Genomic DNA, 16,760 nt, shown 5'->3' on the forward strand with positions numbered 1-16,760 from the left:
AAAGAAAGAAAGAAAGAGAGAAAGAAAGAAAGAAAGAAAGAAAGAAAGAAAGAAAGAAAGAAAGAAAGAAAGAAAGAGAAAGAAAGACTTAAACAGGACACACTTTTAAAAGGTGTCAAAAGAAGAAATGGAAAGGAAAAGCAAGCCAGCACACCCACCTGCTTCAAATAATGCATATCCTCAAGTACCTAAGGCAGTGGTTCTCAAAGAGTGGCCCAGGGGAAGCTGGGGGACCCCAAGGCCCCTTGGGGGGTCCATGAGATCAAAACTAATTCCAGAACAATATTCCCCGAACTGCCCACCACAGGAAACTGCCCACAAACCAAGACTCCCGGCTCCTTACTTTCCTCGCTGTGCTGATATTTGCACTGATGACACAAAAACAGTAGTCGATAAAACCACTGGAGACATGAACCTATGTGTGGTGTCAAACTGCACTAGCAGTCCTCGTATTGCTCACAATGTATTCTTTCAAGAAAAGGAGCCTCACTTAGGAATGTTCTTGATGAAGCAGTGAGAATTATTCATTTTATTAAACCTCAACCCTGATTCTCTCAAGGAAAAGCACTTGTGTGCTAGAGTTGTGAGTTGAAACAGCCACTTTTTCATGAACGCCATGAACAAATAACATAGAACAAATGATGGCCAAACTATGGATACTTATATTCGAGTATGCGGCATACATTTTCCTAAAAATTAACAAAGTGAGCCTTTCACTTCCAGGAAAACAACTAGAAATTGTTAGCATAATAAAATTGGAACTTTCAGGTAAAAATATGAACTTTGGAAAATTTGTGTCTGCCACCATGACTTTGACAGCTTCCCAATACTTGAAGACTACTGATGAGATCAGTGGTGAGATTAACAAATGTGGTGGGGGGTTTTTTGCTTTTTTTGTTTTGTTTTGTTTCATTTTGTTTTGTTTTTGAGATGTAATCTCTCTCTGTCATTCAGCCCAGGCTGAAGTGCGGTGGCACGATCTCTGGTCACTGCAACCTCTGCCTTCCCGGGTTCAAGTGATTCTCCTGCCTCCGCCTCCCAAGTACCTGGGACTACAGGCATGTGCCACCACACATGATTAATTTTTTGTATTCTTAGTAGAAACGGGGTTTCATAGTGTTAGCCAGGATGGTCTCAATCTCCTGACCTCGTGATCTGCCTGCCTCAGCCTCCCAAAGTGCTGGGATTACAGGTGTGAGCCACCATACCCGGCCAAATGTGGTTTATTTATATGTGTGTGTGATACATACAAATATGTATATATATTGAGTAATAAATGATGTCAGCATTTAGAAGATGTACATAACTCAGTTAACCAATATTTTCCAAATGGTCAGTATATGAAGTCACAAAGTCACAAAGTTTGGATAAAAGATCCATTAAATTTTAGGATGGACCAGTTGATTCTAATGTAACAGAGAACGAAGAATTCACTGATATGGTTTCAGACTCTACGTTGCAACTAATCTTTGAGAAACCACTACTTGTTGGGTTTTGATGTAATACGAGAGAAGAATATCCACAATTATATATTTAAAGGCCCCCTTTGCAACTACTTATCTGTGAAAGATTGGATTTTCTTCAACTCTTCGACCAAGGCAACATATAGCAATACCTTGTATGCAGAGGTAGATGTGATAATCCAGCTGTCTTCTTTGAAGCCATACAGTAAATAGGTCTGCAAAATGTAAAAAAAAAAAAAAAAAAAAAAACACTCTTCTAACTTTTGATATATATATAAAAAATTATTTTAATCATTTCAAAATGTGGTAATATGTAATGTGTTTATTAATGGTACTTTAAGTGAGTTAATAAATCATTTAAAATTTTTTAAACTTTTAATGTAAGTAAATATTGATACATATAATCCACAAAAGCTCTTTGGGATACTCAATAACTTCTATGCATACGTATGAAAGGCTCCAGAGAGCAAAAAGATTGAAAACCTGGGGCCAAGGGAATCCCACAGCCTGTCCTGATGCAGATAGACCACAAGGTGGCAGCATGCGTCCTCTGATAACTCCGGAGCCACCTTCACTCACTAGGAGTCTCTGAGCAACCTCTTTTCTCCATCTCTCCCCACCGCTTCCTTTCTTACCTTCATGCTTCTGTGTTGCACGTCTTTTTTTTTTTTTTTTTTTTTTCTAACTAGCTTTATCCACCAACGCCTTCATAATTACAGGAAATAGCAATCTCCTAAGCATAAGTTCTGGCCAAACCAAGCCAGTCATTCATTTTATTCTGCAAACATTTCTCAGGTGTCAGCTTATCATCCAGGGATGAGTACATTGAGAACACTGCTCTCAAGTAGTTAATAATCTAATGAGGGAGACAGATCCAAAGGCCAGTGATTATAATACCTGCTGAGTGTGAAAACCCTTTATTCTTTACAAAGGGCTGTGGACTTCAAAGGGAGTCCTGAGAGCAGAGGATGCCAAAAGTCAGATGCTGAGATACTCGCCGAAAATTTCTGCAGGGATCTGGAACCTAGGCACATAGTGAGGGAGAAAGCCAGGTTCCCAGGAGATTGGGGAGGAGAAAGGATTGGAGCAACAGAAGGCAGGGGACAAAAGGGAATGCCAGCTTTCTCAATTTTGAAAGTAGTTTGTCTGAGAAATTAGGAGGATGATGAGCAGAGACAGCCAAGGTGGAGACAGGGGGAGGAGTCCAGACTTGGGGAAGCTTAGGTTGAATGTCTAGGAAGCCAGATCACTGGAAGGTCTTCACTGTGGATGCTGGAGCGGCCCAGCATGGAGGCAGGGAGTGGGGCTGCTGTCAGCAGGGGGCCTCAGAGAACTCAGGATAGCCAGTCAATGGAGGCCACAAGGATGCCAGGGGTGGTCAAAGCTTGGTGTGGACTGAACCCAAACATGGTAGGAAAATGGTCTGAAGCTACCCGTGGACAGCTTCTCTAAGTCATCCTAATGTACTAGAGTCTAGAATGAGCACTGGGGAAATGGGGGATGTCAGGGGGCTTGTGGTTAGGAGACCCATATCCAGAGATCTCCAAGGAAGAGCACCTGGGACTCCCAGCAAGGAGGAAGAGAGGGAGTGGAGGAATAGTCAGCAGGCTGGGCACAGCCTGAATGGGGCTGGGCCTCAGGCATCAGAGTCCCTGTGAGGAGAGGGACCTGACTTCACCTGCAGGTGGAGCAAGTAAGCCAGGAGACAGTGCCCAGGGACCGTGAGGCTAGTGGTAGTCATGGAGCCCACCAAGAGTCCATCAAAACTTGGAATCTGTGCTAGAAATGACCAAGGGTCAGCTGTCCCAATCTCCTCATGTAATGGATAAGAAAATGAAGGCCCGAACATGGAAATCACTTCTAAAGACCACCAGCAAGTCTGGGAAAGCTAGCACTAAAACCCAGCTCAGTCCCTCAGTCTGGGTCCCACTGTGTGCCTGCTATAACACCCCCATTACAACACAGGAGGGGCAAAGCTCCCCCAAAAGGCCACAGTGGGGGCTGCAGAGAAGGGAAAGACAGACGCACAGTGGCTCCCAGGCATCTGGGAAAGAACACAACAATTTGAAGGTAGCTGCAGGAGCCTCTGCCTGCCTGTTTGCTTGCTTGCTTGCTTGTTTGTTTGTTTGTTTGTTTGTTTGTTTGTGATGGAGTCTCACCCTGTCACCCAGGTCAGAGTGCAATGGCACAATCTCAGCTCACTGCAACCTCTGCCTCCCAGGTTCAAGCGGTTCTCCTGCCTCAGCCTTCCGAGTAGCTGGGACTACAGGTGTGCGCCACCACACCAGGCAAATGTTTTTATTTTTAGTAAAGATGGGGGTTTCACCATGTTGGCCAGGCTGGTCTTGAACTCCTGACCTCGTGATCCACCCACCTCATGCTCCCAAAGTGCTGGGATTACAGGCATGAGCCACCACGCCCAGCCACTTATTTGTTTTTTAACCCAAAAAGCCAAGCCCTTTTCTCCCAGTGAAAACCTGGAGTCATTGTACGGAGCCAGGAAAATTGGCCCACTCACTTCATGCCCCAGCAGGAGGCTCTGAATTTCCCTGGAAAATCAGTACCCAGAGGGGAAGACTCCCATCCCACCATCCCTCAATCCAACCTCTGGCCTCGGCTGGCAGTGAGGAGGCAGGTGGGGGGTCGAGCACCTACTGATCATGCCAGGAATTGTCTGCTCCGGTCAGAACCGGAATGGGTCGGCCCTGGCCTCACCTGCGCCTGGGCTAGCCTGGAACCTGGGGGCCTGCAGTGGCCTTCTTAGATGGGAGCCCATTGTCAGCATCGGATCCCCCAAGTGCAGACTCCCGTCTGTTTTGAAACCCTGACTGGCTGCTCACTCCCACCCACTGCTGAGCCTTCCGTCCCCCACTCCCAATTTTACTTTCATTCTGAGTCAGCACTAAATGACCACAGTCAGTGGCTCTGCAGAAAGTCACAGAACAGAGGGCGACAGGCCAGTGTTTATGCCACATTCACTCACTTCATCATTGATTCATGCAGTCCTGCATTTATTCAATCAACAAGCGTTCATCCAGTGCCTACTGAGCCAGCCCTTGCCCGGTGCTAAGACTTCAGAGGTGAGCACGCAGCATCCCTGCCTAGAGGAGCCACAGTGGTGTGGACGAGTCAGAAAGTCGACCTGACAGTTGAGAGCTCCATGGCAAAGCAGAGGTGCCTGCCGCACACCATCACTCAGGGTTTGATTAACACACACCCTGCTTCATTGTCATGCTTTTTTTGTTTTTATTTTAAATTAATGGACAAATGGTATTAAACAGGAATTTTCACATAAAGATTCACATGTATTGAGTCCTCAGGAGGTCCAAGAACATCTGATCTACTTTCCCACGTGGCAGCCCTGGCCTGAGACTGGCTGTCCCTTCAAGTTAGGAACGTTCTCATTCCCCACAGTCGCCACCACTGTCCAGTGTCCCCAACCCTGAGGCCCCATATTAGTGGCCACAAGTTACCCTACTGCTGATGTTGATGTTCTCATGCCTGGCCAGCTTCACCTTGGATCTGGTTCCTGCAAGGCTGAGTTGGAAATCCTTGGTCCAGGGTGAGAAGTGCTTTGACAGAAGCAGCAGAGGGCGCCATGGGAGCACACAGGAAGGGCGCCTGGGGCATGTGCAGGGACTGCAGAACAGGCTGCGTGGGCACACAGGGCCGGCTGCTGGCTGCTGGCTGGGCTTCCTCCATTAGCTTAAACAATGGAAGGCGGACTTGGATAGGAACTCTACCTCATGCATTCCTGAACTGTTCTGCACCATTCATTCATTCATAGATGACTCATGTATTCGAGCACTCATTCATTTATTTATTAAATGCTTGCTGTGTGCTTAGCACTGTGCCAAGCCCTGTCCTTGGCTACCAAGAGTGTAAAATGTGATTGGAAGACAGGCTATAAGACCATGTCTCCCGTGTGTCGCGACTCACTCATCAAGTTCTACTGGCGTCTAGCATTCGTATATGGCACTCAGTAGGTGCTCAACAAATATTTGTTGCATAAATGAAGGAAAAGATTATTAGTAACAATACCTTTTATTTACTGAGCCCTTCCCAACTTTCCATGTGTTGTCGCAATCCTCAAGATAAGTCCTGTTATTATCCTATTTTATTGATAAGAAAAGTAAGGCACAGAGAAGTTAAGTAAATTGCCTAAGGTCGCACAGACAGTCTGAAGTCTTAACCACTACTCCATGTGCATCTCAGCAGTGCAAGGCAGGCCATGCTCAGGGCCAATGCTTAGCACACACAGAGATCGCCTCAGGCTTTCAGAGGACAAAGTGGTCAGGAGGATCTGGAGCAATAAAGGAAGGCTTCATGGAGACAGAACAAAAGGACCAGTACAGGTAGAAGAGAACCATCTTTCCTGATAGAGAGAGTGGGCAGCAAGCAAGAGGGAGTCCCAGGGTGGATCCTCCACACTGGCTTCCAGGGGTGAGGGAAAGGGTGCCAGCAAGGACATCAGCAAGGATCAATCGGCAAATCCGAGGGTGTCCTTCGTGCCAAGCCCTGGGCTGTGTGTGCATAGGAGAACACGAACCTGAATGAGAACCTACCTTTGAGGATCTACAGTCAATTGTCGGACAGAAGCAAAATACGTAAATAATTTTACTCCAGGAAAGCAAGTGTTGAGAGTCAGAAGTGGTATGAAAATCATTGTCAGGAAGACAGAAACTGTTTCCAAATGGGAAGCACAGAGCAGTCTCCTTGGAAGAGAGTGCGTTAGAACTGAGCCGTGGGGGTGGACAGGATATCACTGTGGAGTGGGGGAAGGGCACTCCTGAGGTGGCAAAGTGGGAGGTGGGCCCTATGTTCCCACAGTGGGCAGGGAAGTAGTGAAAGTGAATCTGGCCAGACAGGCAGGGCCATTCCAAGAGGGCTTTGTGTGCAGGGCTAAGTTAAGCTTTCTCCATAGGCAATGGGGAGCTACTGGAGGTTTGTAGCAGGGGAAGGACCTGTCTTGCCCACCAGGAGCCTACGTAAAAACAGTTGTCTCCCAAGTTAAAAGTTCCTGGAACCCTTGCTGGGAGCAGGATTTAGAAAAATGATGCTGAGAGACGCTAGAAACATATCCGCCCTGCGGCTCTCTCACTCAGACTACAGGAGGGAGGTATCATCGGAATCACCCTTAACCGGGAACCAGAATAGCTGGGTCCACTTCCTGCCAAGTCAGCAACCAGCTATGTGACCTTGCTCAGGTCCATCTCTGGATGTCAGTTTCTTCATCTACAATGCAATAGAGTTGCCCACCTCTGAGAACCCGTCTAACACCAACTCCCACCCTATGAATCTAAGAATCCCACACCAACCCCTCGCCATCCTAAGTATCACAAAGCCAGACAAGCATGGGGGAGGGCTCAGTCCATCCTTGTTGGACTAAAAGGAAGGGGCAGACTGTCCACAGGGAGCGACCGAGAGGGTCAGGCCCCCAAAGGTCCTCAGCCTACTTCAACCTCAAAGGGGACGGGGGTGGGGCTGAGTGCTGCCAGAGGAGCAGCAGGCTCACTGGGGAGAGGAGGGGCTTAGAATAGAAGGGAAATGAACTAAACAACCAGTTTCCTCCCAAACCAGTTTCAGGACGCTCTGTGAACATTTCCTGCCCCGCCCCAGCCCCCTTCCTGGCAGCATTACCACACTGCTCACCTGTGAAGCAATCTTCCGGAGACAGGGCCAAAGGGCCAAGTGCCCCAGCCAGGAGCTACCTATAAATGCCGAGCCTGCACAGCTCTGGCAAACGCTCTGTGTGGCTCCTCGGCTTTGGTAAGTGAGCTGCCAGCTTCCCCAGGCAGAAGCCTGCCTGCCAATTCCTTCTTTCCTTCCCTGACCCAACTTCCTTCCAAATCCTCCTCCTGGAAGCCCTCCTTGGTTGGCCCTGCCCAGTTTAAAACTTCTTTCACATTTTCTTAGGTCGTGTTCCCCTGGGGCCTCCTGCCCTCAAATGCTTTGCTTTTCGGCACTCCCTAGATATTCTAAAAAATCATTTTGTACATGTGTGTGACAGACCATCTCCCAGTTAACTTGCAGCTTGTGCTTTCTTTTTATTTTGCGCTTCCCCCACTATTTCTGTGAGTGCTTAGTAGAAAGTGTCAAAGAAGCTTGACAGCCTTTTCTTCTGAGTGCCCCAACTCTTGTTTTTCCATTACACAGACAGAGCGCAAGAAGATGTCTTGCAAAATGTCGCAGCTGGAACGCAACATAGAGACCATCATCGACACCTTCCACCAGTACTCTACGAGGCTGGGGCACAAAGACACCCTGAACCAGAGGGAATTCAAACAGCTGGTACAAAAAGAGCTGCAAAACTTTCTTAAGGTAGGACTGGACTCAGGCAGGTCTGACCCAGCCTCACAGCAGTTTGGGTTGACAAGGGAGGATGGGAGTGTGGCCTACAGCAATCAAGGGGAAGATTTGAGTTCCTCGAGCCGAGCCCCCAGACGCAGCGGGTGTCCTGTTATACAGGGTAGATGCTCACAGTTACACAGGATGACAGGGTCAAGAGATTGCTCAATTGAACCCCTGCTATTTGTCAGGCCCTATTCTGGGCAGAGGAACATAGTGGTAAATGGGGAGCCCACCATTCCAGTGGAGGGGGACACACAATAAAATTGTTGGCCAATAAAGAGCACAGATAAAGCCAAATGCCAGTAAGTTTATGGAAGAAAATGAGGCAGAGTGCTGTGGGAAGCGTGGGCTAGGTGGAGTAGAGGTGACCAGTTAGGGTACATGAGAAGGTCCTCTTTGAGGAGGTAACATTTGAGCTGAGCCCCGAATGCTGGGAAGGGAAGCCCCTGAGGATGACCCTTGGCACAAAGCTGAGGAGACCCTAAGCCTCAGGTGGGAACTTGGGGTGGAAGACTTGAAGGGTTTTTCTAATCCTAAGGATCTGCGGTGGAAAATGAATGCATAAATAGCACAGGGAGAGCACCTGCATAGCACTCAGGGAACTGGGAGGTTTTTCCCCTGCTCCAAAAATGATTAAGCAGTTCTAAGAAAAAGGCTGAGCACTTCCAACAGCCTTTTTGTTTTCTTTTCAAATTTGGGGAAAGTCGGGAAACAGAGGCCTGCATTAAGAAGGGTGGTACACATGGGTCTCGGTCTCAGTTCCACTCCTGGAGCCAGACATCCTGGGGTGGGTCCCTAGCCCTCCCAGTGCCCCTCCCTCCACCTTGGTAAGGTGGAGAATTGCAGCCTTCAGAGTTAGGGGCCCTGACATCTCCCCACAGGTGGGGGCCTCAGGCAGGCAAGATGCTGGGTGGGGTAGGCAAGAGAGGGCCCAGCAGAGAGGCTGCATGGTGAAGCTCTCCTCCATGTGATCCCCTGTGCCTGCTCTCCCCGCCCACCTGACATCCCCTTCCAGAAGTAAAGTGATGCTGTGGGGAAAGAAGCAGAGCCTCATGGATGGGCTGCGCAGGAGAGAGCTCGCATTGGCTAGGTGCCCCACAGGTTCTGGGAGGGGACTTAGTGAGGTGACTCAGCCACAGGGTGACAGAGCTGGAACCAGCCAGTGGTCTCTTGGATATAGGATACCGCCTGGGTCTTCCACCTCCCCTAATGTCTCCCCAATCTTTTTTTTTTTTTTTTTTTGAGATGGAGTTTCGCTCATGTTGCCCAGGCTGGAGTGCAATGGCACAATCTCGGCTCACTGCAACCTCTACCTCCCGGGTTCGAGCGATTCTCCTGCTTCAGCCTCCTGAATAGCTGGGATTACAGGCATGCACCACCATGCCAGGCTAATTTTGTATTTTTAGTAGAGACGAGGTTTCTCCATGTTGGTCAGGTTGGTCTCGAACTCTCGACCTTAGGTGATCTGCCTGCCTCGGCCTCTCAAAGTGCTAGGATCATAGGCATGAGCCACCCTGCCCGGCTCATGCCTGTAATCTCCCCTTTTATACTTTATCACACTCTTGAAGGTCAACGGAGCACATACTCTGCTCTCTGCCCCTCCATCTCTCCTGCCCACACCTAGTTTTTCTAGGTGTTTCCCCGTTGTGTTGGTTGAAATAAGTTTCACTAATTGGTAACCTCCAGAGGGAAGGGAAAGGAGGGCATGGCAGGAAGTGAAGTGCAGAGGGGTAGTGGAGTAGAACTGGCCTCTAAGTCAGATCTGAATTTGCATGCCCTGAGGAGTCAAGCTGTGAAGACTAATGACCCTCTCTAGGACTGGATTTGTCTTCCTCCAGGAAGATACCATTCCTAGCTGTTAAAATTGTTATGAGGACCAAATGAAGTGACATTTCCAGGCTTACTCATGCCATGACCAGGGCAAGACCCTGGAACTCAGCTTCCTCTTCTATAAATAGAGAATCAGCACCCAAGTCACAGGGTCATGGAGGGAATAAACTGGAGAGCGTTTGGTGCGTGTGTGCTCAGTGTCTGCTCCATTGTGGGCATTCAGCCCATGGTCATTTTTAATTTTTAAATCAAGCCCCAGGGTGAGGCTTCCCTACACATTTGCCAGCTGGTCATTTACTGTGCTCCCAGTCCCCACCTCTGGCCACACCCGGCTCTCACAGCCTTCTCTCCCCACCTACAGAAGGAGAATAAGAATGATAAGATCATAGACCACATCATGGAGGACCTGGACACAAATGCAGACAAGCAGCTGAGCTTCGAGGAGTTCATCATGCTGATGGCGAGGCTAACCTGGGCCTCCCACGAGAAGATGCACGAGGATGACGAGGGCCCTGGCCACCACCATAAGCCAGGTCTCGGGGAGGACACTCGCTAAGACCACAGTGTCCAAGATCGCAGTGGCCATGGCCACGCCACAGCCACTAATCAGGAGGCCAGGCCACCCTGCCTCTACCCAACCAGGGCCCCGGGACCTCTTATGCCAAACTGTCTTGGCTGTGGTGGTAGGGGCTGGGGCCAAATAAAGTCTTCCTCCAAGTCAGTGCTCTGTGTGCTTCTTCTACCTCTTCTCCAACCCTTCCTTCCCAGGGCTCTGGGCATTAGAGAGCCCTGTCCTTATCTGTGACTCAGCCCCCTTATTCAGTATTAACAAAATGAGAAGCAGCAAAACATGGGTCTGTGCTGAGCCCCTTGGGCTCACCTCCCTGGCCATGTCCTCACCTCTGACTTCAGGCCCCACTGCTCAGATCCCAGGCACCCTGCCCCATCTTAGACACCCCGTCCAGCCTGTCCAGCCTGACAAGTGGCCCTTGTCACTGTACACTGTAGAAAGCAAAAGGGCATATCCCTACCCCTTGATATGTCAGCTACCTCCCCAACCAGCTCCAACCCTATCTTCACCCATCACTGTCTACGCAGCCCTCTCTCTCCTAATATAATTCTATTCCTCTGAAAGTCTTCCAGAAATGGACCCAGACAGTGCCACGTCTGGGGAGGAATACTGGCACTAAAGCAGTGGAAACAAGGACAGTTCCAGTGTGTTTACTCTCATAATTTTTCTGGATCCAAGAGAGCAATTGGGTCTGTCTTAACAGACCTGCCATCCTAATCCACGGGGGTGCTCACACAAGTGGGAGACTGGGAGCTTAGCTCTATGCCAACCCTGGTCTCAACAGAATGACAGAGTGAAGAAATGAGCTCCAGTCCTGGCTCTGCAGCTAAAAGACTCAGTGACTACCATGAGGAGTCTGTGCTCTGGGTCCAGAGAACCTGGGGGTCTAAAGGTTCTGATTTTAAGCTTTGAGGGCCAGCTGTCCTTTCTGGTGGGTAGCTGAGGGTTGGGGCCAGCACAAGTATCTGCTTCTCTCTGCAAAGCCTATTACCAGTCCTGGCCCCAGCTGCCTCAGGGCTACTGCTGCTGCTCCCACTTCAAGCTGCCCTAGACCTTAACTTCAGGGACTCCTCTGCCATCTTCCTGCCCTTTGGCTATAAAGTCCCTTTCCTAGGTTATAACCAGTGGGGGTGGGCCTTCCAAAAACCAGAGTTCAGATCAAGGTCCTCTGACCCCTGTCTTTTCAGCAGAAAGAAGACTCACAGAATTAGGATCTGGGCGAGCTGGGAAAAGACTAGCAGTCATCTACTCTCCCTTTTCATAAGTGAAGAAACCAAGGCATAACATGGAGAAGAGACTAGTCCAAAGTCACACAAGCGACAGAGTTGCTCAAAATAGTGCAGTATGAAAAATAGCTTGAATCATATCTGCCCCACTGGCTGCACCTCCCCAGCCCCTTCCCCAGTGCAGAGCAGGAAGATACAGAGCTGCTATGGTTGGATTTCAGCCCTCCCCTCACAGCCTGGCTATGGTTGTGCCCCCAAACTGCCTGTTGCAGACTTCTGCTCTAAGGGCCTGGGGGCTCTGCTCTGGGTGCAGGGTTATAAGGGCTCCCACTCAAGGGTATGAGGATGTTTCCAGGAACTGTCTCAGGCTGAGAGCTCAGGCAGCAGAGTCTAGAAGCCCTCACCAGTCCCTTCTGTGCCTGACTTGGAGACCTGACATCTGGAGACACTCATCTTCTGACAGCCCTTCTGCTCCCATGCTCACATCCAGGGAGGCGTCACTGTCTTCACCCCCTTCTGAACACAGCTTGGTAATAGGGAGAGAGAAGCATCCTGGGGATTGGAAGGCCTTAGACCAGATGCTTCCAGTAGGGTGGTAAGTGCTTCCCCTAGGCCCTATGCCCACCATTACTTATTACAATGTGCCTAAATATGTTTATGACTCTGCCTACCCCTCCAGACTAATAACTCCAAGAGAGCAAAGTCCATCTGTCTTTTTTCTGATTTATTCCCAGCACCTAGAGTAGTGGCTGCTACCTAGAAGGTTCTCAACAAATATTGCCTGTATAACGGTCTAAAATTTCTCACATATTCTATGCTCTCTTCTCAAGGGATGATGTGGGGGGAAAAAGGCAAGAGGAGATCAAAACCTGCAAATGGAAGACTTCTGCATTAGCATTACAGAATCTCAAACCTGAAGGTAAGGAGCAGAAAGTTGAGGGAATCTGAGGGCCCTCTACCCCTCTGTTCAATCAGACCAATTTGATTTGAAGAAAGAGATTTGTCTTGAAAAAAGTGTGAAAACTATGGACTTAATCCAATCTGCCCCACCCACACCCTAGAGTGATTATTGCCAACATCCCTGCCAAGAGATTGAACCAACCCTGCCTGAATTCCTCCAGGAAAGGAGAGATTCCTCCTTTGTGAGTGGCACTTGGAATGTTCCTCATTATACTGAGCCAAAATCCATCTCCTCATGCCCACCCAGCATTAGTCCTACTTTTCCTCCCCTTTGAGGACACAGAACAAATCTAACCCCTTATCAACCATCCTCCCATCCACATGTTTATTCTTCTGCTTCTTCAAAACACCCTCCCTAAATTACATCCAGGCTTTCTCCAGCCTCTTCACCTTTGCACCAAAAATGCTGTGCACCATCTTGGTGTCTCTTGTAAGTCCCTTAGGATCCATCAAGCCTCAGAGCCAGTGTTACTGCTTCCTCACCATCCACCCTTCTCAAGAAGATAGGGACTTTCTCCTTCAGGACCACAGAACTCTGATAATTCCACCATTGCACTTCAAATACTGAATTGAAAATATTCATTTGCCAAGACTATGAGCCCCTGAAAGCAGGGACCGTGGCTGATTTTCCCCCACATTCAAGATCCCAGCATGGATTACCCACTTATTCATCCACAAAGTGAAGATAGGATGGTTCTAGAGCAAAAATGGGTGCTTTGCTTGAATGTGGGTGTGAGGTAGGGGTGGTTCTCAGGAACTGGTGGGGAGTTGGGGGTGCCAGCTGTCTGGAGACCTGGGGCTGGCAGAGAGCAGAGCAGCTGAGCAGCAGAATGACCCAGAGACCTCCTCAGATACCAAGCATTCTTCCATTTGCCTTGTCGCTAGCAACTCAGTCTGCATGTAAGCAATTGTTTCAGACCCCAGGGGATGGTCTAACAGCAAGCCACTTGCACCCTGTTGAATTTTCTTTAAACGCAGTTGAACAGAACTCATCAAGGTGACTTAACCTCTTCCTTCCCATTAGCCTCTTTCATTTAAAAAAAAGAAAAGAAAAGAAAACCTCGTTCTGTTGAGTAGAGCAGAGTGGGCTTCTTTGCTCAGATAGAGAGAGCAAGCATGCCCAGGTCCATGTCAAGGTTAAGATTCCCACTCCAAGTGAGAATCAGTAACTATCTCTGTGATTAATGAGTCCTTTGGGGAAACATGACCTTTGGGGACTTTCCCAGCATTATGATGACTAAAGAACCAGAGACAACCTGTCTTCAGATGACTATCCAACAATTCCTGCAACAGTGAGTTGCCCTCCAGTCTGGTGTTAGCTGTGGAACCTGAACTGCTAGATGCCTTTCTGGAGGAATGAGGAAGGATCAGTAGTGGTCTAAGCTGTTAAACTGTTTCCAGACACTTCACAGTGCTCTGAATGTGGTCTGGGCCTGGGTGGTGGTGGGATGACTCCAGAAATTGGGGGAAAAATAATTCACTTGTCCATTCACTTGTATTTCCCCTCATTCACTCAACAGACATTAACTGCAGACTTACTATGTGTCAGGCACAGTATAATGCTCTGAGCGGCCTTCATGATAAATAAAGCTTGTCCATGTTGTCAAGGAGCTCTCGGGCCTTTAGGGAGACAAGACAGCTCCTCAAATTATTCTGATGTGGAAAGTGAGAGGCCGAGGAGGTCCAGCTAAAAGACTTTGGTGGGATGTAGTTCAGTGGGACTTTGAGGTGGGAATGATGCCCTTCACTGGGGCCATCTCCATGGAGGGGTGAGTATCACTGTGACATCAAGACTGGTACCTGTAGACATCCCGGGATAAACATGAAGGTGCTTCAGGAGACCATGTGTGCAAAGGCCTGGAAATGGGCAGACGTGGGGTTTGAGGGTGAATGAGGAGCACTGGGGATGTGACAGGGAGAGGTAAGAGAGACAGAGAAGAACAGGGTAGGTACCAGGCCAAGGAGCTCACACTCCATTCAACAGAACAGGGGCAGAGCCCCGAAGGCTTCAGGGAGGGCAGTGATATAATCACATTTGCATTTCAAAGAAGTTTCTCTATCTGTGTTTTATGGGATGGATTTGGGGTGGGAGTGAAACCCCAGGCACATGGCCTGTGGGGAGTCTGTTGCAATAGCACAGGTGAGCACTTAAGAGAGTTGAAGCGGTGCTTCTCAGAAAAAGTAAAGTTACCGTGTTAGCCAGGATGGTCTCGATCTCCTGACCTCGTGATCCGCCCGCCTCGGCCTCCCAAACCCCGTCTCTGCTAAAAAAATACAAAAACACTAGCCGGGCCAGGTGGCTGGCGCCTGTAGTCCCAGCTACTCGGGAGGCTGAGGCAGGAGAATGGCATAAACCCGGGAGGCGGAGCTTGTAGTGAGCCGAGATCCGGCCACCGCACTCCAGCCTGGGCCACAGAGCGAGACTTCGTCTCAAAAAGAAAAAAAAAGAAAAAGTAAAGTTAGAGTAAAGTCAGAGCCTCAAACTACCCCAAGCTTCACCTCAATTAGGAGAGGTGTGACTGCAACATGATAAATAAGTATTTCATGCTATTTGCCAAGACCTTTCCAGGAAGGAAGATCTCAGCTTTCACCAGCCCAGTGAGCCAACCTTACACAACCCTGATGCAGCCCTGCTCTGAAGTAAGCTCCATAATCCAACCCCAATACACTGCCCGCCTCTTCCAGCAGTTGCTTAAAACATATATTTTAGAAAGCCCCGTGTCATGGATTTTGACATTCCAATTACCAAAGTGACAGCAGGACTGAAACATCTGGTTTCTCAAGTCCTATTGCCCCTTGGGGCTCTGACTTGAAACAGTTTCTCTATCCCAAGACCACAGTCAGTCCCTGGATGATTAAACCACCCCTGTATTCAGAAATCTGCTCCCAGACACAGGAGACAAGGAAAGGGAGCCCCTGAGGGACAGCCGACTGGCCTCCTTCCTGAGCGTCCCACGGAATGCAGAGTCCCAACTAAACACAGAGCACCGCTATTGGTGCCAGCTCAAAGCAACTATATCCAGGCTTTCCTTTTCTCCATGAGTTCTCCCACTCTTGCCCACATATCCAAAATTGCCGCATGCAGACTGTACAGTGAGGAAGGGGTTTGTTGCCAAGACCTGAGGTGAAGAGGAAGAGAAGGGTGGCCGCCGGCAGGGGCGGCAGGGCCGTCAGGGTTCCAGCATGCAGCCAGCACCTTCAGCAGCCCCCGCCTTGACTTGGAGTCTGATCCTCCCTCCTCTCCCCTGCCTCTCCCCTAACCTTTTCCCTCTTGATTTGCCCTGTCTCTTTCTCTCCCTACCTTTTCTACATCCTCTCCCCAAGCTTTTTCTCACTTACTGCCTTCTGCCCTCCTGTTCTCTGTGGTAAAATGCAGTTCTATGTGGCTGGGTGCTTTCAGAGAAGCAACTAGGGGTCATATCTAATATTTGTGAAGTAACTAGGGGTCATATCTAACCAGGAATCGCTCCCTCAAAACACAGGATGTCCCACTTTCGAGTCTACTCCTAATAACGAAAGGAGACAATCACAGGGGAAAATTGTTGAAGGTCTTGGGGAATCGAGTCTGGAAAAGGTAAGCAAGGGAGCCATTGCCTTCAAATATTGCTGAGGTCCAGGGAGAGGAGCCCACGCTAGGGGCAAGGCCTCCAAAACCCACTGTGGTGTGGCTCATTTGCTGCCAGGCCCTCCCACTCCCCAGCACCGCCTCAAGCATCGCCCTCACGTTCTACTCCATGTGTTCATTCCCTCCAGTAGGAAACAGCTCCATGCAAAGAAGCCAACATTCATCAGTTGTTCAGTCTGCAAATATTCACTGAGTAAGAACTAAATGAAGCGCCCTGTTATAGTTGCCGGGTCAACAAAACTGCGTCTAGGCGAGAGTCAGACCAGAGGCAAGTCAAGAAATAGATAGCCCAGATCATTTCAGATGTTGATGAGTTCCACAAAGAAAATAAAGGAGACCTGCTAACAGGACTGCTCCATGGGCCAGCAACCAGGCAAGGAAGCAACGCTGGAAATGAGGCCTGGATGACAAGAAGCCATCTCCACAAAGATTTCACCCCAAATACATTGGAGAGCCTTTGGAGGGGTTTAATCAGGCAGGTGATGTGATATGATGTATCTGGAGGAGATCATTTGGTGGTTATGTGGAGGGTAGCCTGGGGAACCCCAGAGTAGGAGCATGAGGACCAGTTAGGAGGCTGCTGAGCCTGGTCTTATGTCAAATACTGTGCTAGATTCCCTGACTTTACAGAGCCCTCAGTCCAGTGGGGACACAATTATCAAACAGATATTTTCTCTACAATACAATGTTCTGGGCAAAAGATAAGGAAACGCAGATGGTAAGCACAAGATGCC

General features: G+C 49.0%; 1 protein-coding gene across 1 annotated transcript; it reads left to right on the forward strand.

The window, feature by feature from the left end:
* The first annotated feature begins 7,116 nt into the window (after positions 1–7,116).
* S100A9 (S100 calcium binding protein A9) lies at positions 7,117–10,365 on the forward strand. The gene is made up of 3 exons (XM_017857557.1): positions 7,117–7,232; positions 7,620–7,784; positions 10,006–10,365. Exons 2-3 carry the CDS (start codon positions 7,635–7,637, stop codon positions 10,198–10,200), a joined length of 345 nt encoding a protein of 114 aa, XP_017713046.1. The 5' UTR covers positions 7,117–7,232; positions 7,620–7,634; the 3' UTR covers positions 10,201–10,365.
* Positions 10,366–16,760: the final 6,395 nt, after the last annotated feature.

The sequence above is a fragment of the Rhinopithecus bieti genome, unplaced genomic scaffold, assembly GCF_001698545.2.
Source record: "Rhinopithecus bieti isolate Rb0 unplaced genomic scaffold, ASM169854v2 scaffold_45389, whole genome shotgun sequence".
Taxonomy (NCBI): domain Eukaryota; kingdom Metazoa; phylum Chordata; class Mammalia; order Primates; family Cercopithecidae; genus Rhinopithecus; species Rhinopithecus bieti.